Source organism: Indicator indicator, chromosome 7 (genome assembly GCF_027791375.1).
Source record: "Indicator indicator isolate 239-I01 chromosome 7, UM_Iind_1.1, whole genome shotgun sequence".
Lineage (NCBI taxonomy): Eukaryota > Metazoa > Chordata > Aves > Piciformes > Indicatoridae > Indicator > Indicator indicator.
In genome coordinates, this window is record NC_072016.1 from 36,169,334 (window position 1) to 36,195,285 (window position 25,952).

The 25,952-nt window shown below is 48.7% G+C and overlaps 1 protein-coding gene across 1 annotated transcript in view; it reads left to right on the forward strand.

Moving 5' to 3' along the window:
* The window catches only part of COL13A1 (collagen type XIII alpha 1 chain), a 98,822-nt gene that overhangs the window by 52,622 nt on the left and 20,248 nt on the right, over positions 1 to 25,952 (forward strand). The window contains exons 14-36 of the mRNA XM_054382406.1: positions 1,213 to 1,329; positions 1,835 to 1,876; positions 2,747 to 2,773; positions 3,479 to 3,514; positions 4,787 to 4,849; positions 5,462 to 5,488; positions 9,675 to 9,719; positions 11,473 to 11,505; positions 12,279 to 12,305; positions 13,383 to 13,445; positions 15,426 to 15,479; positions 17,262 to 17,348; positions 18,051 to 18,104; positions 18,308 to 18,352; positions 18,869 to 18,937; positions 19,437 to 19,460; positions 20,625 to 20,678; positions 21,125 to 21,169; positions 21,502 to 21,654; positions 22,479 to 22,577; positions 23,175 to 23,219; positions 24,030 to 24,071; positions 24,575 to 24,601. Coding sequence (XP_054238381.1) covers positions 1,213 to 1,329; positions 1,835 to 1,876; positions 2,747 to 2,773; positions 3,479 to 3,514; positions 4,787 to 4,849; positions 5,462 to 5,488; positions 9,675 to 9,719; positions 11,473 to 11,505; positions 12,279 to 12,305; positions 13,383 to 13,445; positions 15,426 to 15,479; positions 17,262 to 17,348; positions 18,051 to 18,104; positions 18,308 to 18,352; positions 18,869 to 18,937; positions 19,437 to 19,460; positions 20,625 to 20,678; positions 21,125 to 21,169; positions 21,502 to 21,654; positions 22,479 to 22,577; positions 23,175 to 23,219; positions 24,030 to 24,071; positions 24,575 to 24,601 — 1,278 coding nt within the window. The remainder of the gene's footprint in view (positions 1 to 1,212; positions 1,330 to 1,834; positions 1,877 to 2,746; positions 2,774 to 3,478; positions 3,515 to 4,786; positions 4,850 to 5,461; positions 5,489 to 9,674; positions 9,720 to 11,472; positions 11,506 to 12,278; positions 12,306 to 13,382; positions 13,446 to 15,425; positions 15,480 to 17,261; positions 17,349 to 18,050; positions 18,105 to 18,307; positions 18,353 to 18,868; positions 18,938 to 19,436; positions 19,461 to 20,624; positions 20,679 to 21,124; positions 21,170 to 21,501; positions 21,655 to 22,478; positions 22,578 to 23,174; positions 23,220 to 24,029; positions 24,072 to 24,574; positions 24,602 to 25,952) is intronic.

The window sequence follows — 25,952 nt, forward strand, 5'->3', positions numbered from 1 at the left end:
ATTTGCCATTCTAAATAAGCAAACATCCCCATATTTGGGTGTTTTACTAAAGGCTGCCAGGACACACTTGTTAGGAACACATGAAGAACACAGATTTCAAGCATTCTCCTGCACACACAAGTGCATGAGAGCAGAGTTAGTCTTACCCAGCAGTTGCATATAAGGCTGTAGAGAGAGAATCGATGCAGCAGTGACCCAGCTGCACCTGCACTGATTTATAACTGAGAAACAGCCATGTTTTGATTTCTAGCTTCCTGTAGATCCACCCAAGAGAGGAGCTCAGATTTAAACTGGGTTGCTAGCAGTAGGATGTTGTTGATATTTTTTTCTTGGGAGAGGAGCCTATGAGACTAACAGCTCAGCATGGGTACCAGGGTGCCTTAGGAGCTTTCTGGATGCATCAATTACATATCAGCAGTCTGGTATTCAAACATGGTGCTTCCAACCCACTGTCTCCTCAGCGCCACTTGGTCTCAAGTCCAGGTCTTTTTGGGCCAGATGACATTGCTGAGGCATGAGCCACAGCCACCCAGTGGCTACTGGGAGGCCTGGGGAGGAACCAGCTGAAACAGCTCCATTCAGAGAGCTTAAAATGGCAGGTGGCTCTGCACACACCAGCTTGTTAAATCCCACAAAAACAGGCTCTGCCTGGCCTATTTTGGGTGGGCTCCAGAAATGCCATGATGATCATGTTATTTTCTTTGGGGTTTGTGGCATTTCCACTTTTGGCCTTTGGCAAAACACAGGGAGTGTTATCCAACAAATATAGCAGAGGGGGAAAAAAAAGGCTGAGGTAAGACAGTGTGGCTCTGCCTGGAAGTGCTAGCGTGGTCATGGGAGGCTTCACATATGACTGTCAAGTGCTTTGGAAGTCCTCCTGAGAAGCTCAAGAGATGCTGGTCCTTCACATACAAATTGTGCTTCACTGATTTGTGAAGAAAAAGATCTCTCTGGACTGCTCAGTCATCTGTGGATCCCTTTAGAAGAGAGCTCTGACAAGGTGGCCTCTTTGCAAACTGTAGGGGGCTGGGTAGCCCAGGTAGCCTGGCCATCCTCAGCTGGGCTCTGCCTCACTCTTGGAAACTTCTCCTGGCATTAACCTGGGACTTGCTTCTGACTCTTCAGCCAGGCTGACCTGCCTTGGGCCCTTGGGTTGGTGGTGTGAAGGGTTTGCTCTGCCTGCTGATAATCTCTTGTTTTAATGAAACTCAGGGTGAACAAGGACAAGCAGGGATCCAAGGTCCCCCAGGGCCCCCTGGCCCACCAGGACCTGTTGGACCAGCTGGACCCGAAGGAACTCCAGGACAGCCTGGACCAATTGGGCCACCTGTAAGTCCCATTACAAAAAAATCCTTCTGTTTCCTTTTTCCCTAGGGCACAGTCAACTTCCTCTGGCCTTTGTTGCCTCCTCTGAAGGCAAGATAGCCAAGATAGGACAGGAGACTTGCAGGGGATACGGATGCATGGTGAGGAAGAAGTTTCCAGGAAGGAGGGGGAGTGAAAGGGAAGGCAGAGGTGTGCACCCTGCACTCTTGCTATCTGGACATGTGTGAGTAGGTTACACCAGACCCATTTCCTCCTCCTTAGTCTCTGTAGATGGCCACGGGGAGGAAGTAGCACACAGGGTGTAATTGTCGGGCTCACAGCAGAAACCTGGTGATAAGGATCTCTGTAACCCCTTTGAAGTCCTGCCCCCTGTCTTGTTCTCAGGCTGGTGGCTGGTATCAAGCAGCCAAGTAGGGTGAAAATAGAAGCACCATTTAATATAATACAACTGCTAAATGACAGGGGACAGGGCAGAAAATGCTGTTAATGTGCCTCTCTTTTGCAACAGGGCAGAGTGGGAGAACCTGGGAAGCCTGGCAGAGATGGGAAGGTGAGTACCAAAAAGTAGCTCCATTCTTGGGAGCTACAGGGAGAAACATGGTAGGCTGGTCCTGCACCAACTGCAGTGGGAAAGGAGTTTCCATTTCCAAGACTTCTTAAAGCCTGCTAGTAGGACATGCAAGTCCTGTCCCCTGAGGCAAAAGTGCCTCTCCACATATGTGATAGAGGAGTTGGATGTTTTGCCAGCATCCTCATCTTGCTTTGAGCTCTCTGACGAGCCAAGGCTGCAATGACAAAGCATTTGAATTGCCATAAGCCACAGCTCCCAGGGTGGCACAGGCATCAGAGCACATCTAAGAGGAGTTTTCTCCTTCCATCTGCTCACATTGGGAAGGCAGCTCCTGCATGGATATTTTGTTTATTTATGTTTACATACACACATCCCTGGTGTGCTTCATGGTTCATATCAGGTAAATTGTTTGGTGATTTCTCATTTAAAAACACAAGTGGTTTGTTTGTTAATACATTCTCTGTGTTTATCTTGTCAGAGGAAGCTGCAAATGCCTGATTTACTCCAGAGCTGCATAATGGGCTGGGAAACAAGTTTCCCAAGTAAAGCCAGAGAAGCAGGAAAGATTCTGGAGTACAATGTATAAAGCAAAGCAGCTTTCTGGTCTTCAGATTCAGTGAGATCAGGCCTGGGGGGATAGAACACTGTGGGCAGGAGTTTATTGAGATGTATGGTTAAGATGGTATTCATCTACACAAAGAACAGATTGGAGGTGTTTGAGCTCACCAGTGCAAATTGTGTCTGCGAAGGGACATTTCAGACCAAAGCAGTTGTCATGTCTCATCACCCTGCAGACCATGTAGCATCTACATTTGCCAACCCCAGTCTCTGTTTTGATTTTATCTGCAGGGCTTGCCTGGGCCTCCTGGACCAAAGGTGAGACATCTCACCTCGCTTAGAGGGAGCAGGCTGATGAACAGAGCTGGCTGCTCCTGCTAAGGAGCAATGTGTGCATTTTGAAGGGTGGAAGAGAGGGAGAGGAAGTCACATCAAATAACTGAGCAAGATTTCTAACCCAGCTCAGCATTGCCTTTGGGGCCCAGCCCGTGTGCTGACTCATGGGTTTTGTCCAGGCGACACGTCTGAGCTGCATCTTGGCTGAGCAAGGCACGCCTCATCAGCCCCTCTTGCAACATTCTTTGCCACACACAGCTTTATTGGCTTCTTCCATTCTCAAAGTGTTTGCCAGTGCTTCAGGAACTGATTTTGCAATGCCTATTGTTAACTCCACCAGAGTTTCCCATTTATTCACTTGCCAAAGTGCGTGGGGTGGGGGTGTGGGGGGGTGGTGTTGTTGTTTTTCAGCTGCAGCCACCCACCCCTAATTCTTTGTATTGGAGATGTGTAGCCAGGGTGAGGAAATGGGAACCCCAAAGCTGGGGCACAGAGCTGGCAATGCCTTTCCTGCCTAGTTTAGTGCAAGTAACAAGTCTGAAGGGTCAGGGACCCACCCAGTAAGCAAAAAGTGAATTTTCCCCATGGAAAGCCTTTCTATCCCAGCATTGCTCCAGGGAAAAGGGCAGGGATTTGTCCTTCTTAGACTAAGCCTTAGACTTTCTTTTGTCTTTTTAACTTTTGCAGGGAGATCCCGGGATTCAGGGATACCCTGGCAGAAAGGTAAGAAAGGGAACTTTAATACTGTTAAATGAATTAAGCTGCACTGATGCCTTGTGGGATCATGGTTGCAAATCTGTGGACTCCTTTGGAGCCCTCTGCTGAGCCTTGCTATTGCTGGACATGGGGCTGTGACAGGCCCACAGATCCCCTGATGTTATCTGTGTAAAGAAAAGCTGGACCCAGATATGTCTTGAATTTTCCAGTTAAATGGTACAGACTTCTCCCCATTTGTGTGCCTCTCCACACTTGCTTCCTGGCTGAAACATACCTTTTGTGCATCCAGACCTGAACAGGAGCCTAGAAAGGACCAAATCCTTAGCTATGTATTTGCTGTCTAGAATAAAGCAGGAAAGAACATATCCTGGTCCAGGTTAAAAGGCAGAAGCTGGCAGTGGCCAGAGACCTTCAGCAGCAGCTAATTAACAGCAGGGTGGTCAAGCCCAGAGAGTGTAATGAAGAGTCAGAGAAAGAGAGAGAGGAGAAAGACACAAAAGAAGATCAAAGGGGAGAGAGGGAATGAAGAGGTACTGCTAAAGAGATGTCAGCTGGAGAAGGGGAAGGCGAATGTTCCGGGCAGACAAGGAGTCCTGTGTCCCGTGTTATCTCCACGTTGCTTTATGGGTGCTCTGCGTGCAAAATGGCAAGACCTGAGAGCTTTTTGATTAGTTCTGTATAAACTGAGAAGTTTTTGTTATGTCAGGAAGTGGAAATTATAGCCCCAGCGGACCACAGCCCGCTCCTGCAGACAGAGGCGATTTATTGCCTCTTCTTCCAGGGCAGGGAGCCGTTGGTTTTTCCATTAAGGGCCCATCCTGTTCTGTGTGTGCTGGGCTCTCGGCACATGGGAGCGGTGAGGGGGTCCCGGCAATGACCTCACAGTGAGGGCCTCTCCTACCAGCTCCTCTTACATGAAAGAACTTGTCTGGCTAATTTACTTGCGTAGCAAAGAGCCTGCCCTGATCTCAGAGGAATGAGCCTGAGGTTGTGACCTTTCTCTGGGAGAGGTGGAAAGAATGGGTGAAAGCAGGGGAGAAAAATCTTCCTTGGTGAGTGGGTCAAAAGAGAAAAGAGGATAAAGAGCTAAGGAAAGATGTTAGCTCTGATCTCATATATGACCATGAGACCACTCCCTTCAATCCATATGTTTCACACTCTGAGCATCTTGATGCAGAATGGTACTCCTCTCACACAGAGACAAGATCTTTTTTTTTTTTTTTCTTTTCTGCTTACTGTGTTTGCTGCTTCTTCTGTTTTCTTTCTTCTCTTCCTCAGGGTGAGGTGGGCGAGTCAGGCCTGCCTGGTGCACATGGCCTCCCTGGAGCTACTGGCCCCAAGGTAACCCTTAAACTCAGAGTCAGTGGGGCCATCTCCCAAGGGCAGATCAGTGGCACCCAAACGTAGAGACATGCTAAGGGAATAGAGAAGGTCAGGGGCTGGAGGCATTTCTCTAGAGTATGGTATAAGCAATGGAAATAGAGAAACTTGCTCCTCTCTAAAGGGCCTGGACATCTTTTGACCAGAGCAATTCCCTGCTGTCCTGAACTAGGGCCAGGAACAGGTCCTCACTGAAGAATAAAACCTGACCTGTTCCTTAGAGCCTTCTGCATTAAGGCTGGCAGAACGAGGATACTCTGGCCCATGAAATGGGTTGATGCTTTGTCTACATCCAAACCATGTAGGAAAGCATCAGTGCACCTCCAGCTTCCACTCCACTGACACAAACTGCTCTGCATTCCCAGGGAGGGGTGGGCTGCAGACAGCCTTCAGGCTGGCGCTATGTTATTATCGGGAACTGGCTCTCTGGAGGCCTGGGGTTGCGTTTATCACACCCTCCCTCTTGTAGCCACCTTCTCTTTGGCCCTTGCTGCTAGGATAGTGCTGCTTGCTCGATTTCTCTTCACATTCACTGTCCTTCTCTCTGTTTCCTCTCTTTTCTTTGCTGTGCAGGGTGAAAAAGGGGACGCTGGCATAAAGGTAGGCACAAGGAATATGTTTTTCTGGTGGTGGTAGATCATGTGGGAGATGCTGCTCCTTGGGCTGATGGGTTGTAAGAGGAAGTTGGGTCTGAGGCAGCTCTGTGGGGTATTTAATGGAGTACACATCTGTGCTCTGATTAAGCACAGGCAGGCCCTGCAAGCACAGGCAACAAAAGCAGCCTTTATCCATTTGGTGGAATTCTCTTCTTACCAAAGGCATTTCTCTGAGTATGAAGCTTGCTAATGATTTGTTACATCTCCCCATTAGAAGGCCTAGGTTGGGGTTTCCTCATAAAATCTGGTTAGCTGACACATCAAATCCACTCAAACCCTGCAACTCGGGCTGAGGTTTGGCACCAGGATTTTCTGTCTGTTTCTGGATGCTTTTTTACAGGCTCATATGGCCCATGCCCAGATGTTATCTATTTGACTGCAATTGACTGTACCCATATATTTAAAGTCTATTACTCAATGTAGACTGTGCTTAAAACATTACAACATTGGCAAGCGTTCATGACAACCGGAGTGTACTGTGTCATGCCATACATCTTAGACATCATGAGAAAAGGCTGGCCCTGTAATGTTTTGAAAGGCAATAACTGTGGCATGTGCATTCCAAGTATTTAGTGTGTGGCTTGCATCTCATTTATCCCACAGTATGTACACTTTCTGTATCTTTTTTTTCCATCTGGGTGGATTACTACTTGAAGGGAGAAAAAGCCCCCTCAGAACTTAATATAAAATCATAGAATGGTTTGGGTTGGAAGGGACCTCCAAAGGTCATTCAGTCCAACCCCCCTGCAGTAAGCAGGGACATCCACAACTAGGTTAGGTTGCCCAGAGACCTGTCAAGCCTTGCCTTGAATATCTCCAGGGATGGGGCCTCAATTACCTCCCCGGGCAACCTGTTCCAGTGCTCCACCACCCTCATGCTAAAGAATTTGTTCCTGACATCCAATCTAAATCCACTCTTCTCTAATCTGAAATCTCTGCCCCTCATCCTATCACTACAGGCCTTTATAAACAGTCTCTCTCCATCCTTATTCTAGGCTGTGGATGTGTTATGTTGGGTTTAAAGAACTGTCCTGTGGGATTGCAGGTTCTGGGTTAATCATTGACTAGAAAGGCAGCAATTGCTTTCCTACAAGAAAGCAATGCTACCTGAGAAATATCGTGGTGCACGTAGAGTCCCAGGGTTGCCCCATATCCATTTTCACATCAGCATAGTTTCATCAGGCACAAAGGCATTGCTTCTGGTTTGTACCAGAAAGCAGAACTGCACCCAGAACTGTTTTAGGGGCTAGGAGTTTGTTTGCTTCTGTGTTTACTTCTATCCCAACTGCTCTCCCATTAAGCTGAACTGGAGAACCAAAGTCAGAGTGTGGCCTGGGATGGAGAAAATGCTGGGAGGAGAAACTGTTCCGCCTCTGTGTATACTCCCACATTTCACTGCTAGCAGACACCTGCTTTGCATGCTTGAGGGACTAACCTGCCCTTCATTCAGGCTCCAGCAAAGGGGAAGTCTCCAGGTCTCCCAGCGATGCCTCAGGGTCATCCACAGGAAAGAGCTTTCCCTGCCCTGTGTTAGAGACCAACAATTCAGGGCAACCCTGGAGACCTTCTTGTGCTACTTGAGCCCTTGGGCCACTTCACAGAGTGGAGAGGAAACCCACAATGCTTTTTGTGGTACTAAACTGCACCTCCAAAGGGGCACTTCCCCAGCCCCAAAGCAGCCTCTTCTGTCACACACAGACATTCATTTATTATTGTCAGGATCACTTTTCTCTCGACTTCCTCTCTTCTTTGCTCAGAGGAATTGAAAGTGAAGTGCAGACATACCCTGAAATCAGCAGCCAGACATGACCTGGTAGCAGCTCCTGGACATCCAAGAGCACATGCATTTGTTGCCTCTGGAAATAGCTTCTTTCTGTCATCCTGCCACCAAGGAAGATCTAGAAGGCTTTTAGCACTTCCAGCTTTGGATCCAGTTGCCTGGGCTGGATATTACCTTCTCTTTGTTTTGAGGAGCCCTAGGCAAACAGTCTGATTCATGGTTTAGCTATAGTGACCAGTTCTTCCTTTGCTGGTAGTGAAGAACATTTTAGGCCTGAAGAGGCTTGCTGGTTCCACACAGACCCCTTGTTCCTTTAGTAACTTCCTTCCACCCAGTAACAGATGCTGCACAACATAGATTCTCTCTTAGCTATTACCTTCTGCAGATACCATTTGTACTTTGCTCATACTTGACTCCTATTTCAGTGTCCCATGAAGGTAATTTACATCATTTACTGATGTTTTCTTTGTGCTTTTTTGTTTGGTTGGTTTGGGGTTTTTGTTTGTTTGAAAGGTCTTTAGGATAAAGCTTTTCTTCATGCTCTGAGGAAAGAGCAGCAAAGGCACTGCCCACAGCCTCGCTCAATAAGCCCTCAGATTCATGCACCTTAAACATCATCTAGCACCAACCCCCCTGCCATGGGCAGAGACACCCTCTACTAGACCAGGTCACTCAAGGCTTCATCCAACCTGGCCTTCATCATCTGCCTTTCACAACAGGGAGTTAAAAGGAAGGTTCTCTGTTTGACTTGGCAGCTCACAGCCAGGACTGCCAATGAGCTGATCAACACGGGAGATGTTCTGTCCTGGTTGGCACCCAGTGCATATAAAAATGCTCATACCATGTGTAGGGAAAAGGTAGCATGAGGCTCTCTGTAGTGAAGCAGAGAGGTGTAGCCTAACTCTTCCAGAGAGCCTGGGCAGGTATCTCCCAAATCAGCATGAAGCTCAGGAGAGCAGAAAGGTACTGCTGACCACCTTCCTAGAGTTCACTGAGGAGATGCCCTGGGCATTTTGCTTTTCATAATCACCCTTTGGTGATGCTGCCCAGCTTCTGGCTTGGCTGCACCATTCTGGTGCTGATTTTGGTGGGCTGCTGCTGCCTGGCTGTGGAACCGAGGGATCACAAAAGCACAGCACAGTGGATACTTGCTGTACTACTATGGTTTTCAAATACTTAAGGGTTTAAAGATGTTCTGGAGACTTGTTTTTCTTGCTATTTCTCTGGCTTTACCTCTGGGGCTTCTTTCTGCTCTTTAATGGTGCAGTGTCCTGTTTGCTGTTCCTGCTCTCTAATTAACTCTTGTGCCTTTGTGACCCTGGTGGTGCCAGTGGGGGCTGTGCGAGTGGGCTGAGGCCATCAGCAGAAAATGAGGTGTAGGATGGTTGCTCTGTAACTTGCCCCCTCTAAGGGGCTGCCTTGCTGCCTCTTTCTGAGGTGTCTTTGCTTTTGTAGGGCTAAATAATTAAACAGCCTTTCAGGCAGGTGGCTTCTTCCAGGAATGTCCCTGTGATGGGGGATTGCTTTCACATGCAGGACTGCTCTGTGCTCAGCAAGTACTGTGGGTGCTCCCAGCACAAATCACTGCTCTTCTCTGCTTGGTCTCATTTGAGATAAAAAACAGGGAGTGCAGGTGAGAAAGGAGGGGGAGAGAAAGTGTCTCTCTCTTTGGCCAGTACAAAGCACTCATAAGTATTGTTTTCCTTTTCTTAGAGCTGAAAATGCTACAGTTCAGGGTGCAGCACAGGGCAGGAGGTGCCCACCCTGCCCAGGTCATGTGGGCAATGCTTTACAAAACAGTTTACAGGATGCCACAACTACAAAAAGTGCTTTTAAAACAAGCATGTGTGCATTTCCCTGATGAGCAGACCTTCCAAGCAAGGACTAAACACCCAAACCAAAGTTGGCTGCAGTGTGCAGATTTTCTCAAGGTGTTTTATTTCCCACTTACCCCCAAATAAAATTCAGGCTAACAATCCAGGGCACGCCCTGGATTTTCTGTTCCTCCAGGTAACTTTGTTCATTCCATAGTCACTGCAGGCTCTGCCCTGCAGCATGCTGTGGCATGGGATGTGGTAGCAGGACACAGGCTGCCTTTGTTCCCAGGACTGTCACTCTGGTACTCCAGCAGGGTTGAGTTTTGCTGCACACAACAGGCTTGAGAGGTACCACTGATGGGAAACAGCCCTGGCTAAGGGGGTCAGTTTGATGAGAGTAGGATGGGGAAATAGTTTGTGGCCCACCTCACCCAGAAGGCTTCCTCATCACCTAGGTCCTCCTCACGGAGCCCTGGGAGGACTCACCTTGTGTCTCTTGCTCTTTTTCTTTGTGTTTCCTGCTCTGCTTCCAGGGGGAGAGAGGAATGCCAGGGCTGCCAGGAAGACATGGCACTAAGGTACCTTGTGAACAGTGGAGTGACGCTTGTCTGCCTGGTCTCACCTGTACCACTCGACTGTCCCTGATGCGCAAGCATCACCTGGATTTGTGTGTGTGTCTCTTAGTCAATGACCATCCTCAGCTGAATTCTTTCTGCTTCTAAATTGCAAAACATGGAGTCTAATTTATCGAGGAGATGGTGGGGGAAGAAGTGTTTTACACAGCAAATGGCATGCCCAGTCCGATGCTGTCTTGCAACATCAGGATCTTGATGCTTTCCACTAGTGAGAGTGGCTGGGTGCTGATGTTTGTAGGGAATTGGCTCTCTGGAAATTGGGGGTCCCAAGTGACCACCTCAGCCTTCAGCGATGTGTGCCAGCCCCCTGCCATCAGTAGGATGATGCAAGTATGAACCTGGACTAATGCAGCAGTGAATCAGGGCCAGTGTGAGCAAGACTGCATGTGTGTGCACTGCAGTGCTGGGATGAGTACTAGAGAATAACACCATCTGCATTTGCTGCCACTGAAAGGCCAAAGAGTGAGGAACAGGCACCCCAAATGCACCATGGAAGTCTAACCCATGGCACTTGCTGCACGTAATCCCTTTCATGACTCTAGCCCGTGTTCACTAAAACTTACTGACCCCTGAGACAATCTGGAATGCTTTTTGTTCCCCCTGTTTATTGCATAGAATCCCTGATCTCCATCTTCTGTCCTTGTGTTTTTTAGCTTTGTCCCCGATTTCTGTTTCAGAAAGCTGAGAGGTATGATCCTGCTGCTCTCTGGCTCCCCAGTCCTCCTTGTTTGAACTTTTCCAAGCTCTTTTCACTTTGAACTTGGCTCCCAGTCCTCCTCTCTGTCTCATGCTACATCCCAACCCCTCTCATTTCCCAACTTCTAACACTACTTCACCTCCTCCCCTCTCCTTAGACCTTTGTTATCCCTCATATACTCTTTTGTAACTGGATCTTTTCACCAGGACCTAACTAATACTAACATAGGGCATACAGAGGTTTCAGAGCAGAGGGTTGATAGGGAAGGCCTGCTTTTTGCATCCATGATGTCGAGGGAAATGTGACTGCCCCTGTGGGAGCAGCTGTCTCCTGGGGTTTGGGAGCAGCTGTCTCCTGGGGTTTGGAAGCAGCTGTCTCAGATTGCAGGACAGGCTGGACTCTGTGGTCTCATGATGACAGCTTGCTCTGCGCTGCAGAATGATGCCTGGATTGCAGTGCTTGGAAGGCTTTCTTTTTCCTCCTAAGGTGGCTGGCTTCAGAGCCCTCCTGAAAACATTTTACTGCAGGGTTTGTCTTCTGTGATAAAAACAGAATGAGGGGAAATAGTAAGACCGAGGCTCTGGAATAGGAGTTGGCCTTTCTGGGGATGCTTCAGCCATTGTATCCCAGATCAAGTGCTGAATGAAGTGCTCCATCCTCAGTCTGTCTTTGTATTCCTTGGTTATTTGACACTGTCCTGCTTGTTGGCCAATGCTTTGCTGGCAGGACCGAAACCAGGGGAGGGTAGAAATCTGATTGTCTTGACTGGGTTGTGCTCATGGTGCCTGCCTTTGGAAGAGCTTTCTGGAAAACAGAGCAACTGCCACAGGTGACTAATGATGCGTGCTGTGTGCTGTTACAGCATTCCTTCTGAGTTTTGGAAAGGAAAAGATGTGGCTGTTGCCTTTTGAGTTCCACTTGCCTGATACTGTTCTGTTTGTGAAAGCTGGCATCAAATTGTTTTCAAATGAGGTGTTTCTGTCTTTCCTCTCTCTGCAGGGCGCTCCCGGGACGGCTACCGCAGGGATGAAGGTCAGTTTCACACGGCGCTGCCGTGTCTTGAGTGGGTCTGGCTTGAGAGCAAGGGCTAGAGTTAGGAGAGCGCAAGGCAAGAGGAAAATGGTCGGACAGCTCCCACTAAAGGGCAGTAGCAGAACTGCTGCGGCTTCTGCCAAAGAGCGCAGCTCCGGCTGCGGCTTGGAGAGCAGTGGTCAGGATGGCGACCGCGCGAAGGGCCAGCTGCAGGCTCAGGGACTAAAAGTTATCCCGGGGACCCATGATGTGCGCTGAAACAACGACCTGTTGTCCCGACTCCTCCGGTTCCAGAGGGAAAAAGGTAGAGATAGAGAAGTTATCTCCAGGGCCTGGTGATTTTCCTCCTCTATGCCACACTGATCCTCTGTCAACACAGCTTCTCTCCAAGCCCGGCAGCAACCACAGCCTTGCTTTGCTCCTGTGCACACAGAGCTAGGACCAGGCAAATTCCATAACGCCAGCAGATGAGTCTTGCCTTAGTTATGCTTTCTTGTACCTGGTGAAACTTCTCTTGAAGTACTCCTTACCCTCAGTTTTATTAAAGCCATTTGCCTGAGACTTGCCAGCTTCTCACAGCAACCTCGGAGCTGGCTAATGAAGATAAAATAAGCTTCAGGCACAAATATGCATCGGAAGCTTCCTCATGCCCTTATTTGCAAGCCCAAGTCATCCACTGGTGAATGTTCTTTCCTTCACTCTGACAGCTTGGGCAGGAGTTGTACTCTCTTCTCCCGTTTTTTCACTTTGTTTTTCTGTCTCTTCCTCACTAGGGTGAGCCTGGAACTCCAGGAGAAAAGGTACTCTCAGAAGTCTTTGCTTTGAGCCTGCATTTCTGGTTTATTTTTATATTTCTTTCTTTTCCCTCTCAGGGCAGCTGAGGAATGGCTCTGTACTTCCTAGTGCCCAAATTCAGAACCTAATGGCACCTGCCAGTACAAGCAAAATGGTAGTAGCATAGCAGTGATGCCACCTGAGAGAGGGGACCATGCTACAGAGATTCCCTGCAATCTGCTTATGTTTGTGTTGATGGGAACACACAGAATCATGTAATGATAGGGGTTGGAAGGGACCTCTGAAGATCATCTAGTCCAACCCCCCTGCCAAATCAGGTTCACCTAGAGCAGGTTGCCCAGGAAAGTGTCCAGGCAGGCTTTGAATGACTTAATGAATGGAAACTCTATCACTTCTCTGGGCAGCCTCTTTCAGTGATCTACCACCCTCAAAACAAAGAAGTGCCTCCTCATATTTAGAAAGAACTTCTTATGTTCAAACTTCTGCCTGGTACTCCTTGTCCTATCACTGGGCACCACTGAAAAATGACTGGCCCCATCCTCCTGATACCCACCCTTTAAGTATTTATAAGCATTGATAAGATCCTCCCCCTAAATTTTCTCCAGGCTAAAAAGCCCCAAGTCCCTCAGCCTTTCTTCACAAGACAGATGTTCTAGCCCCCAATCATCTTCTACAGCCCCTTCTGCTGTACCCTGCAGCTGCCTTCCTTCTTCCCTCCTTACTCCACAAAACACACAGAGCACACTTTGCTTAGCAAGTATATTCACCCTCCCCTCTCACTTGTCCCATTCTGCCTCTCAGTACTTCTGTGTCCACCAAAAGTCTTCTCATGATCCTGCCTGGGGCTGTTCTCCTGTCATGCACCCTGTGAACTGCCCTGCACAGTCTTCTCTCTCTGTGTAGTGTGACCTGGTTTGAGCTCCCGCTGTGGACACAGCACAGAAATACTCTGTCACTCCCCATCACCAAGCGGTTGTCTGGGTTCTGAGCAGCTGGTTCCTCTTGCTGGAGGCTGGTTTAGGTTACAGCATGCAACAGCCATCTAACAGGCGTGTTCTCTGTCTCTTTTCTTCCCCACCAAGGGAGATCCTGGAGTCCCAGGGAGGATGGGCCCCCCAGGTTTGCCAGGGAAGAGGGGGCAGCGGGTAGGATATTGTGTGTTTGGGCTTGGTGTCCTGGCAGTGCTGTGCTGCGTTCCTGCGAGCGGGAGCTGGCGGGAGCCTGCTTTGCGTGGCATTGTCGTGCTTGTGGGGATTATGTGTCCTGTCCTGGCTTTTGCCCCCTTGGTGAAGTGTGTTTGCCTGTTTCTGCTTGCAGGATGTGAGGGGCTAGTGGCAGGCAGGGCAGCATGAGATGCCTGGGATGCAGGCTTGTCCTGGGGACAATTAAGGACAGTGCTACATCTTTCAGCTCCAGAAATATCACCCTAAAGAGGGACTCAGTAATCTTACCTCAAGAAACCTGCTTCTCTACACTCCTGTTCTAGCAGCACAGGATGTTTGCAGCAGCCCCTATGGGCATGTGGATTGAAAACTAGTGCTTGAGTGAAAAGTAGGGTGCCAAAAATGGAGCAAGGCAGAATCGGGGGTTCACAGAGGACTGGAACAGGAATAGAGATTGCCTCCTTACAAAAACCCCAAAGGCCAAACCTTTTCCTTGGGTGTGAGGTTCTGCAAATGTTTTTCTTCATTCCAGGAAGAGAAGCCTTAGTTTGTGGCAGCAATGTGGAGGCTCTGGTGGGGGAGGAAAGCTGATGGGGTCCTTACAGGTGGCTGAAAGCCAAATTACCTTAGAGCAAAGGGTCACTGCACTCTAGAATTGTCTCAAAAAATAAAATTGCTGCTAGTCAATTATTTTCCATGGAATCACCAGTGCATGACTCTTCCTGGAGCATTGATGCAAGTCCTCTGCATGTCAGATATTGTGCCCTTGAGGTCTGATGAGACTGGTGTGCAGCACCAGCCTCTGCAGGCAGCAGCGTGGCCCCAGGAGGAGCTCTGCGCTTGCCATGCCGATGCAGTGTACTGCTGCTGTGGGGAGAGGTAGGCACCAGCTGGGGGAAAGGTTTTGGATTGTTCTTTGTAATCTGTGCAAGTTGGTAAGCCTTGGAGGTGTGAGGATTGCATGATGGACATGGAACATCTCTTTATAGCAATAGAAACCTCTAATATCACGCTCCCTGGCCTTGCAAAATGCAGACTACAGAGCAGGATACTGTAGCCAGCTGGGTGGAATGGGCTGAATAGAAATTAGCTTCAACATTATTGGTGCTCAATGAGTGGTCTTTATTCAAAAGATGACCCAGACATCGTGGTGAACTAAGCAAAGCCACTTCACCAAGTGATTGCTGGGTGCCCTCCATTGCTCACTGCCTGGTGACATTGATCATCTCTATGGTGCCTCATGCAGCTCAGCCTGCAGGCCTTGCTCTCCAGGCATCATCACCTGCCTTTGCCATTTTTGCTACCCCTGTTTTCACTGCTTTTCACAACAAGTATTTGTCACAGAGCTTGGCTGCTGACTGAGACACTGCACTGCCTTTGTTTTTAAGAGTGTGATGAGACTGGGGTTTGGAGTTAGGGAACAGGAGAAGGAAACGCCCCTTGGGAGGAGTGGGAATGCTGGTTGTGAGATCTTTGCCAAAACAGAGGAGTGTAATTCATAGTGTAATGAGGAGGTGTAGAAACTGGGATGGACTCAGGCAGTGGATGGTTTCTGTGAAAAGAGCTGAACCATCAGGGCATGGACAAAGTCCTGCTCTCCAAATAAAATTCACGCCAGGCAACAATTTTTCTGGGTGTATGGAATGTGGAGAGCCTGCACTAAAGGCCTGTCAGGGAAAAGGGTTTAGCAGGCCAGAGTGGTAAGGAAAACTCACAGGGGCATCCTGGATGCCTTTCCCACTCAAATTCCTTTGGAGAGAAATGGTAAAATGATGTCCAGAGATTATCAAAAGGACAGGAGAAAAGGTCACTGTCCTGAGCAGGTACCACTGGAAAATGCCTTTTCTGTGCCTAAAGTGAAGGAAGAGAGGATTCAAAACCAGGAGCGGATCATCCTTTGACTCCTCCTCCAGGATGGAGGTCCTGCAGAGTCAACCCTGACCACATCTGTTTTGTCAACAGGGTGAGAAGGGACGAGCTGGTGACCCTGGGCTTCCTGGACTCCCTGGAATGAAGGTTTGCATCTTTTCTGGTTTGTTTGTGGGTTGTTTTTTTTGGTTGTGGTTTGTTTTGTGTTTGTTTTTTGTTTTTTTTTTTTTGAGGGGCTACTCTTGTCTTCTTTCCTTCCTCCCTCCTATGCACAGCTCATGACTCTTACGTCACTGTCACAGCATCTGGCAGCACGTTCTGCAGAGCTCATCTGGGTGTCAGCCCCAGCCACAGATGTGACTGGGCCACACAAAGGATGCCTTTTTGTGAGGAATTGTGGGCCTTCTTGCAGTGAGGGGGAGGCTGTGTTCCTAGGAACATGGCCATGTAATTGTGTTCCATTAGTTCGCCTTTAAAAGCATGACCTCAGATGTAATGTGACATTTTGGCCTCCCTCCTGCTCCAAGATCCACCACATGTGAGGGGCAGATGAGGTTTTTGAGTGCTGCACTGCTGTGCTGAGTTGGAAGAGTAGCATTGTGCTGGGAGAGACCCGGGGCAGGAGCACAGCAACTCTGGTTTTCCCCTGTGCTCTGAGATGTGGAGAGAAGTCACATTGTTCAAGTCAGACTTCCACAGGGCCCTTTGCCTTTGGTGAAGGGGACAGTGCACTGAATGCCATGGCCATCTCAGGAAAGGACAAGGGCCTGACCTGCTGGCAAGCAGCTTTGTGGAGAAAGACCTGAGAGTTCTGGGGAACACCAGGCTGACCATGAGTTGCTAATGTGCCCTTGTGGCCAAGAGGGCCAATGGCATCAATAAGAGTGTGGCCAGTAGGTCAAGGAAGGTTCTCCTCCCCCTCTATTCTGCCTTGGCGAGACCACATCTGGAGTATTGTGTCCAGTTCTGGGCTCCTCAAGAAAGACAGGGAACTGTTTGAAAGGGTATGGTTGAAGGGGCTATGAAGATGTTTAGGGGGCTAGAACATCTGTCTTGTGAAGAAAGGCTGAGGGACTTGGGGCTTTTTAGCCTGGAGAAGAGAAGACTGAGTGGGGATCTTATCAATACTGAAAGGGTGGGTGTCAGCACGACGGGGCCAGGCTTTTTGCAATGGTGTCCAGTGACAGGACAAGAGGTAGTGGGCACAAACTTGAACATAGGCAGTTCCCTCTAAACACGAGGAGGAACTTCTGTGCTTTGAGGGTGGTAGATTACTGAAACAGGCTGCCTAGAGAGGTGGGGGAGTCTCCATCTCTGGAGTTATTCAAAGCCTGCCTAGATGCCATCCTGTGTAACCTGCTGTAGGTGAACCTGCTCTGGCAGGGAGAGTGGACTACGTGATCTCCAAAAGTCCTTTCCAACCCCTGCCATTCTGTGATTCTGTAATGACAACTTGGTGCAAACAAAGCTTTCTGCATTTGTATCTGCTCTGTGCAAAGGTTGTGGTCTGCAGGGCTGACTGGCTGGCTAGTGACTACAGCCTGAAGCAGACATACCCAGAAAAGCCATCACCAGGTGGTTTTATCAACTCAGTTTCAACAGTTCTGTTCAAATTGAAGGCTGGGGGTTGAGGTCTGTCTGCAGGCAGCTTTATGTGGCTCTGGGGAATAGGGGCTAAGCAGCAGCACTGCAACCAAAGGGATGGTGATAGCTGTGACTGTTGGCAGGGCTCTAGGTGGAGCCCACAGGCTGGACTGCGCTGTCCTGGTTCCTAGACAGCTGGTGGCTCTGGAGCAGTGGCATTTCTGGGCTATCAAGAGGCCAGCTGATGGCCCTTGTTTTGGGCCCTATCTCGAAGCAAAGAGTTTGGCAAGTGAAATCATGGAGATACTGAACTGTGATACATGGCTTGTTCTTTCTTGCAAACAGGGAGAGAAGGGAAGTGCTGAGAATGCCCTGGTGGGAATTAAGGGAGAACCTGGCCCTCCAGGTCTGCCTGGGCCCCCTGGACCAAAGGTGAGAGGCTTTTCCTCCAGTGAGTTTTGTGTTGTGAGGGATTGTACCCAGCATAAGGTGTGCAAGGAGGGGCAAAGTTTGCCTTGATTTCTGCCTACCTCTAATTACCTGCAGAAAGGCTATCAGGTTCTGCAGGATGATCTAGTTTGTTGTTTCAAATGCTGAAGGTGAAAGAATTTGTGAACTGTGTTTTGGGGAGGAATATGCCCTCCTTGTACTCAAATAAACCACCTCTGGGCTCTATGAAAATCGATTGTTCAGAATCAAAGCTTCTAGCTCCTGTGGTATCTGAGGCAGGGTGGACACAAGGAGGTAGGATGGAAGCCCTCCAAGTCTGCTTTCCCCTTCCTCTTCTACCTCTGCAAAGAGCAACAGCAGTAAAATCCTGGCCCTTGGTAAAGGACACCAAGAGCCTTTAAACTGAGATCCCACCCCAGATGTGCTTGGAACAGCCCTCCTATGGACTTACTTTGGATCTGAACTGGGTGCTTTCCTTCATGCTGCATATTCCCTGTGTGCTGGGTGGAAGAGAAGGGCACCTGGTGTAGTCACAGCAGGAGATTTGGGGTTACCTGAGGAGAAGGTTCAGCAGGGGTGCTTGGCTGGTGCAGTCCTTCCTCCTGGGAATGCAAAACCAGCAGTGGAGTCACATCCCCTCCACACAATACAAAACCCCATCCTTTTCCTTTTTTTTTCTCTTAGGGAGAAGCTGGTGACGTTGGCCGGCCTGGCGCTGAAGGGTCACGGGGGGAAAAGGTACAGAGTGCTTCTGCACAGCTCCACTCCAGGCTCAGTAGCTGAACATTCATTCCTACATGTACAAAACTTAGCTGAAAAGGAGCATTTTAAAATCAAGCTGCCTACTCGCAGGCTGTTGTGGAGGACTAGCAGAGAACAATTACTCCTGAGTTCAAACAAGTGAAGGGATAGGCTTTGCTAACACCATGTTCCTGTTACAGGGAGAACCTGGTTCACGAGGAGACCAAGGACCCATGGGCCCAAGGGTAGGTGTCCCTTCACTAACTCTTGAAGACTTTTGGCCTTTTGTAGGGGTCTAAGGATAGTGGGACCACACTAACACTCTAGGCTGGGGCTCTCCTTTCCTGACTGATGTTCTCACCATCACTAAAAGTGCTTATCGCAGGCAATGGCTACGTTTGAGACAGGCCATTCACTCCATGCCATCATTAGAGGATGCTCCCACCTTAATGGGGAAAATTGTCTTCAGATCCACCTCAGGGTGAATGCTCATCCAGTTCCTGGATTCTGGCCTCAACTTCACCACTTACCAGACCTGCCAGCTTTGATGGTCATGGCATGGTGATCTGGGTTTGTCTGGCTACACTTCAGTAGTGTTTCTTCTACCAAATGTGGTTTTGAGAGCTTTGTTCTATTAATACAAAACTGGAAGCTACTGAAACAGATCTCTCTGAGACCCCTTTTTCAGGGTGAACAACATCTCTGAGTACCCCATGGGAAGGGCAATCTCCACACCCTGGCTAAAGAGCTGGTATTTGCAGGGCCCCAAAGGAGAGCCTGGGAAGGATGAAATGATGGACTATGATGGCAATATCAGTGAAGCTCTCCAGGTAAGCAACTGCCCTCCTGTCACATGAGGTGACTGCTAGGTGCTTTACTGTTTCCCAGAGGATGCAGGAACAATGCAGATCTGCTTCCTTGGCAGTAGCAGCAAAGGAAGTACATGGTTGTTCTGCAGTCCCCTCCATATGGTGTTTTGGTAGATACTTAGGCACCTTGTTTAGTGGATGTATTAACAGTTGACATAGAGGTGATATGAATCCCCTCAGGAGTGGCCCATGATTTGGGGTAGATGGTGAACAGAACTGCAAAGCTTCCTCAGAAGTGCATGCTGGGTGGTGTGCAGTGAGCTGTGCCCAGCTCTGGGATAGCCTGGGAAAAGGGGAAATTGTAGAATAGCAGCTCCATGGGACTCAGAGATGGGGTTTGCATTTGTTCCTCTCTCGTTTGGGACAATGTTACTCCTCCAGGAAAAAGCTTAGTTTTCAGATGACTGTTTTTCCTTTTTTGTTTATTTATTTTAACTCTTTTATTATTATCATTTTCTAGGAAATAAGAACTTTGGCCTTGATGGTGAGTTCCCAGCTTTGCTGTGTGGTTTGAAACAAGTAGCCAGGTGGCCTGACAATTTAGGTGCAGCTAAAACATTTGGCCCTTGTGGTTGGGAGCTACAGTTGGGGCAGCTGACAGCTGAACAAGAGCTTATCTTGCCTTCTGGTCTTGGCGCATGAATTCTGATCAGGCCTTTTATTTCTCCACTTCAAGAAGTAGTATGTGGTGCTCAGAAGAGGAAGGGAAGAGCAGGGGTTACTGACCAGAGCATTAAAAAGGGAAGCCTTGGGTGCCTTGCAAGAAAGCTCATACTGGGAGTCTTTGGTGTACACTTCGTGATGGGAAGACATAATTTCACTGCACATCAAGCTGTTTGACATAACAGCCCTGCACAAAAGTGATCATTTAAACCAGCAGTGACTAGAAGCCCTTTGAAGACAGAGAAAGGCAAAGTAATCATTTTGAGACAAAATAAGAGAACAAATGTCCTTTTATTTTGCTTCTTGGGGAAAGAACAAAAAAATGGGTGCAATTAGCCATGTTGCCCAGAGCCGCATCCAGCCAGGTCTTAAAAACATCCAGGGATGAAGCTTCCACCACCTCCCTGGGCAACCTGTTCCAGTGTCTCACCACCCTCATGGGGAAGAACTTCTTCCTAATGTCTAACCTAAATCTACCTCCCTCTAGCTTGGATCTGTTCCCCTAGTCCTATCACTACTAAACACCCTAAAAAGTCCCTTACAGCTTTGTTGTAGCCCCCTTAAGATACTGGAAGGCCACAATAAGGTCTCCTCAGAGCCTTCTCTGCTCCAGACTGAACTGCTTAAGCTGTGTTTGGGCTCTAAGCAGCAGTGTTTGCTATGACATCTATTCTAAATATACTTTTGTAGATAGAAAGGAAAAACCTTGATAAGCTCATCTCAGTTTCAGGAGCAGATAGCTGTGGTCACTGTTTGTTTCCTCTCATGCAAATATAAAGAAATAAATACTTATCCACAGCTGGCTCTGGGCTGACCTGCTGTTCACTCAGGACTCTCATCACTCAGCTTCCCAAGCAAATGCAACTTCAGGAGTCCCTGGGAAAATTGCCCCACTATCTCCCTTTAAACTCAGAAGAGCTGTTTTGTATCCAAATCACAAAAATGATAATGTTGATAATCTGAAAATGAGCTTTTCTTTATCTAGGGACCCCCAGGACTTCCGGGTGTGGCTGGACCTCCAGGGCCACCAGGGCAGAAGGTATTTGCTCTGTTCAGCACTTGTAGAGCTAAGGGAAACACAGGAGCAGTATGGAAGGACTCATTCTGTTCTCTCTGGCCAGCACCATCAGACTATCCTGCTGGCCTCTGCCACTCCTCCTCATGCACAATATCCTGAAGATCTCTTTTCCCATAATGATAATGCCATAACTGAAAGATGAAAGTCCTTCCTACTTACCCTCCCCTTTAGGAAGCAGCTCATGGGAACAGATCTCTGCAGGGATAGTGCTGGCTAGGGACCGTTACAGCACTGGGGCTGTGAGCTGTTAGGATAAACAATGCTGGGGAAATTCTCAGGCAGTCACATCATGTGTTGTTTCAAGAGGGGGTTCCATGCTTTTTATCATGACTATTAGTTAGCAGAGCCCCTGCAGACTATTTCTGTAATGCCCACCCTTCACCATAGTTGCTTTCAAACTGTTTCAGGGTGAAATTGGCTTGCCAGGTCCTCCAGGCCACGATGGAGAAAAGGTAAGACATGGTGCCCCTGTGGGTTGCTCTTTCCTTCCATGGTCTTTTCTGGAGTTAGTATGTTCCATCTCTGTCCCTGACATTGCACAGTTGCTTTTCTCTGAGAAGAGAAAAGTGTTTTGCTTCACAAAAACGAGCATGAATAGCTTACCAAAGTCCTAACTTAGGAGGGGTGGCTGGGTTGGCATGACAAATCTACTGTGTGCTGCCCTGATTCCTCCACGGGCATTACTGAGAGTGAGAGGATGAAAGAGGCTCTCAGCTGGGGGCTCACTCTGCAGGAATAACTTCACTGTCGTAGTTTCACACCACGTTGTGTGGGTTTCTTGTAGGGTCCACGTGGCAAACCTGGAGAAATGGGCCCCGCTGGCCCTCATGGACTGCCAGGAAAGGATGGACCACCTGGAATAAAGGGAGAGCCAGGCCAGACTGGGGTCACAGGAGAGAAAGGTGACAAAGGAGAGCCAGGACAAGCTGGCTCACCGGTGAGTAAATTGAAGGCTCTTGGAGAACTGCTGGTGCTCCAGGTTATGGGGCAAGGTCCTGGGACTTCTCAGATACCTCAGAGCCTTCTGAGGTGCATGCTGGAGGCACCTCATTGCTGCTGTGTGAAGTGTGTTAGTACAGAAGCAAGGTCTTGGCTCCCTGGCAGATGTGTTGTCCTTTGTGCTGGAGTGGCTGTCCTCAGCTTCCTGCCCTGCTCTCTGAGCACTGGGTCATGTCCTCTGCTTGCAGCCTGGGCTGTTGCTTAAACTGAGCCACCACTGTAATTAAGCAAGCCTGTGACTGTGAGCCAGGCAGCTGGGGTACCAGCACGCACCCTCCTAGGGGGGCAGTTGCATGAGGTAACCCCTTGCATCCCTGCCACTAACTGGGGCAGAACGTCCAGCCTCCCAGCTTCAGTCTGTCATGTCCCCAGCACCAGTCAGGAGGGGTTTATGCAATGAGTTTTTGCTTCTCTGCAAGATTTCTGGGATAAAGATTTCTGCTGTCACAAGAGCCAGCAATGGGGGGGAATAATTCCTAGCAGGGACTCCCACAAACTGTATAACTGTGAGCAGAGCTTGGAGACAGGAAGGCAGTTTCCCATCCCCACTCTGGGGACTGGCACATCCATGGTGACAGGAGGATGTTCAAGCATTTACATGTCCCATTTCAGTACTAGTGAAGTCCTGCGTTTCTCTGGGCACCTGCTGGTTGTCTGGGTTTCCACTGTGTTCTTGGGATGACCAGAGTCAGTCATGGTGTTTCACGTATGTCTGCCTGACCTAGCCTTGCAAAAAATCTACAAATCTTTCTTGATCCATAGGGTCTTGATGGCCCCACTGGAGAGAAAGGCGAACGAGGTGACCAAGGGATGCCAGGACCATCAGGATTGCCAGGTCCCATTGGACTTCCAGGATTGACAGTAAGAGTGAAAAGGACAGGCTGTTCTTTCCTGTTTAGTAAAGAGCGATCAAGAATAGAGCAACATGCAAGGGTTCATTCCTAAAGTGCTGAGTATCTCGGGAGCCTCAGACTCCTGCTTATGTGCTTAGGTGTGGCTGAATGCCCATCATGTCTTCAGCAGCAGTCAGGGATCCAGCTGGGCATTATCTGCTCCTGTTGGTATCTGGAGGGGCTGGCTCTGGCAGAGCCTGTGTGGCTAAGTCAGCTGAGATGCCTCCTTTGCTGGCAGCATGGTACCATTGAGACCTCCCTTAGAGGCTGCAGTGCAGCAGAGAGTCGTCAGGCCACTGTTGGGGTGAGGCAAGCAAATTCCTGTGGCACTTTCCTTGTACAGCCATGAGATGCTACTCCTGGAGGCCTCCCTCCCTGTAGGGTGACTCCTCTGGAAGCAAAGTTGCAGGAGAGCTTCAGGTGAAGCTGTTTCTGTAATTCATGGTATGTTCCCACTCCTCCTTTGGAGAACTGCAGCTTGCCAGCATGTGGAGGGTTCATAGATGGCTTCTGATGGAGACTCCAGAGGGTGGCTGGTGGTGACAGGGTCTGTTGTTGTGTGCAGGGAGAGAAGGGTGAGCATGGAGACAAAGGAAGCCCAGGAGAATCGGTAGGTCACTTTCCTCATTCTCCTTCCGTGGCCCCGGCAGTAAGGGAGGGATGACTTGGCAGCAGTGCTGCTGAAAACTAGCACGTCCCACCTTCTTCTGGTGACCCCCTTCACTGAGGACAGCAAGCTTTGTCTGGTGGGACTGACTTGACAGTCACCTCTAGCCCTATGTCTCCCTTACACAAGAACAGCCTAGGCTCATGACAAGCCATCAATGATGAGTGCCTAGGGAAGAACAGATGATCATGGGAAGCATAACAAGTCTTTCCTCTGTGGTGGTGGTGAAGGGATTTCCTGAGCAATATTTGCATGCATCCACATACATACTTCAATAGATCTAGGGTTCTGGAATTTGCTCTTTCTCCCCTCAAAGCTCACCTCTAGCTTTTCTAGCTCCCTGCAGCTAGGGTCACACAGGCTGTTAGCACACCCTTCTGTGTGTATAGAGTCAGCCACCTTCTTTCCTATCATTTGAAACAGCTGCTGGCTGTTGACCTTGTGCCTCCTTGCAGGAATGGTGGTAGAATAGTGGAAGACGACCTTTTTCTGGCACAAACTCACAGCCTTCCCTCCTCCTAAATACCTGCAACTGCTGCATAACCCTTCTCAGAGTCCTGCTGCTGCTTCTTCTTCTCAACCACTCTGTCCTGGATTGATGCTATTTCTTAATGCAGTCCTTAGCAGGGATCTGGGTTTCCAAAACCTGTGGAGCTCTGCTTCATCCTCTGTCCTGCCTCACCTCTGAGCAGTTCCCCATCACCTGCTGAGGGAGCGGATTATGATAGTGATTTCTCTGGCATTGCTTTCTAGATATCTGGCCCCCCTGGACCCCAGGGCCCACCAGGACCTCCAGTAAGTTTTGAGCGCTTCACTTGAGGAGCAAGAGGAATGAGGACAGAGTGGAAAGTGGCAGGGGAGGGTTCTGGGTGGAGAAAAGAACCAGAAACACTGCAGCATTGAAACAGGAACATGCTTAGTATCACTTCAAAAGCCACCCCCAGGGTAGGTCAGAGCCAAGGTGGGCTGGGTGGATAAAGAGAGAAGGTTACATTAGGCTGAGATGAAAGGGAAGACAGTAGCAAGATGGGATGGATGGAATTAAAGGGATCAACTGCAGAAATGGCCTTAATAGCAAGCCTGGCCCACTGCCAGGTTGTTCTTGGCGAGCCTCCTCATTACCAGATGAGAACGGTACATCGAGTGCCCTCTACACAAATAAAGAGGCCTTCAGGCTAAGCAGTTGTGCTCTCAGAGTGATGGAAAGTGAAAGCTCTATACTGCACACTGTGACACCTGACCTTTAAAGCACATCCTTAAATGTTACTAATATCTTGTCTTTCATCCCCAATACACAGGGTCTTCAGGGCCTGCCAGGACCCAAGGTAAGGATGCAAAACATTACATCCTGAAATGTTACTAGAGTTGTCCCAGGTGCAGGAATTTCCTTCAGTAACAACTTCTCGGCTTTCAAATGTTACTTGTCTTCCATCTTGGTAAGAGGGCAAATCCGTCTGGATATTTTCTTGAAGGAAATGGATTAGCACCTCTCACTTGAGGACACAGAAAATGGGTCATTCTCTTCAGTTTTTTCACCCAGAGAAGTGAGAAGTCACTAGCCCTTGGATATCTCTCTGTGAGAACACAACTGAAATCTTTGTCTGAAGGGTGATTGAGTTCTAGCTTAAAATGAGGTTCTATACCCTGTAACTTGGCTGTAAAGCCACTCAAGAACTTGATTTTCTTGGTGATTAGACTCAAGACCTTGATTGTTCTTGGTGATGAGAAGCTTTCTGACCTCCATCTCAATGTGCTTATACCCAGCCTGCATCATTGGTTTCCCTACTGTGAAACAGCACCTAGATTAAAACATCCTTGAGAGGAAACATTCAAGAAGAGCTGCCTTTTTCCTCTGGCATGCTTGGCAAAGACCAGAAAATGTAGAAAGTGTCTTAATTGTTCTGGTTGTGTTCAGGACTTGGCTCCCAGCACCATTTGGGTGCTAAAGGGGCTGGTGTATTTATCCTGATTCATCTTTTTTCCCCGTGTTGCTTACAGCTAGAGTTACCTGTCTCACTTACCTGTACCTCACCAGCCACTGCTATCCAGTGTCTGGAGAGCTATAAGGTGCAACTGTCTTTGGGGTATGTGCCAGGCAAATGGAGGTGAACATCTGGCACAGCACAGGCTGGATAATAGGCAGAGGAAGTACTGCACCAGTTCCTCCTTGAGCAGAGGATCCATCTGGGCTTACACAGTCAGTGCAGTGAGGTGAGCTGAGTGTGCAAGGTTTTGTTCCATCCCTGCAACCTGCAATAAACCTCTTTGTAAAGAGGCTTTCAGTAGTGGAGGAAAAGTATCTCCTGCCCTTTGCAGACACATCAGATGTGAGCAACTCTTGCAGGTGATGGGGCAGTGGTAAGGGTAGTGAGGCACAGCAGGATGGAAACCAGAGCCCTGGCAGATGGAGCCAGCAATGTAGTGTCCTGTAATCATAGAGGAGTACAGCAAGCAGGAGGGCTGATTCTCACAGCTTGGTTCTTCAATGCTTCTGTTTCAAAATGTAACCAAGATAATCTTGTAAAATGCCTTGTGAACAGGATGGGGGTGAGGGGTGAAGGGGGGGGAGAAGCTTTGTGTTACACTTTGAATTTATGAAAAAGGGGTAATTGGTTTCATATTATTTTAGAATTTATAATACTGCATTGAAAAAAATACAGCTGGAAAATGAATGAT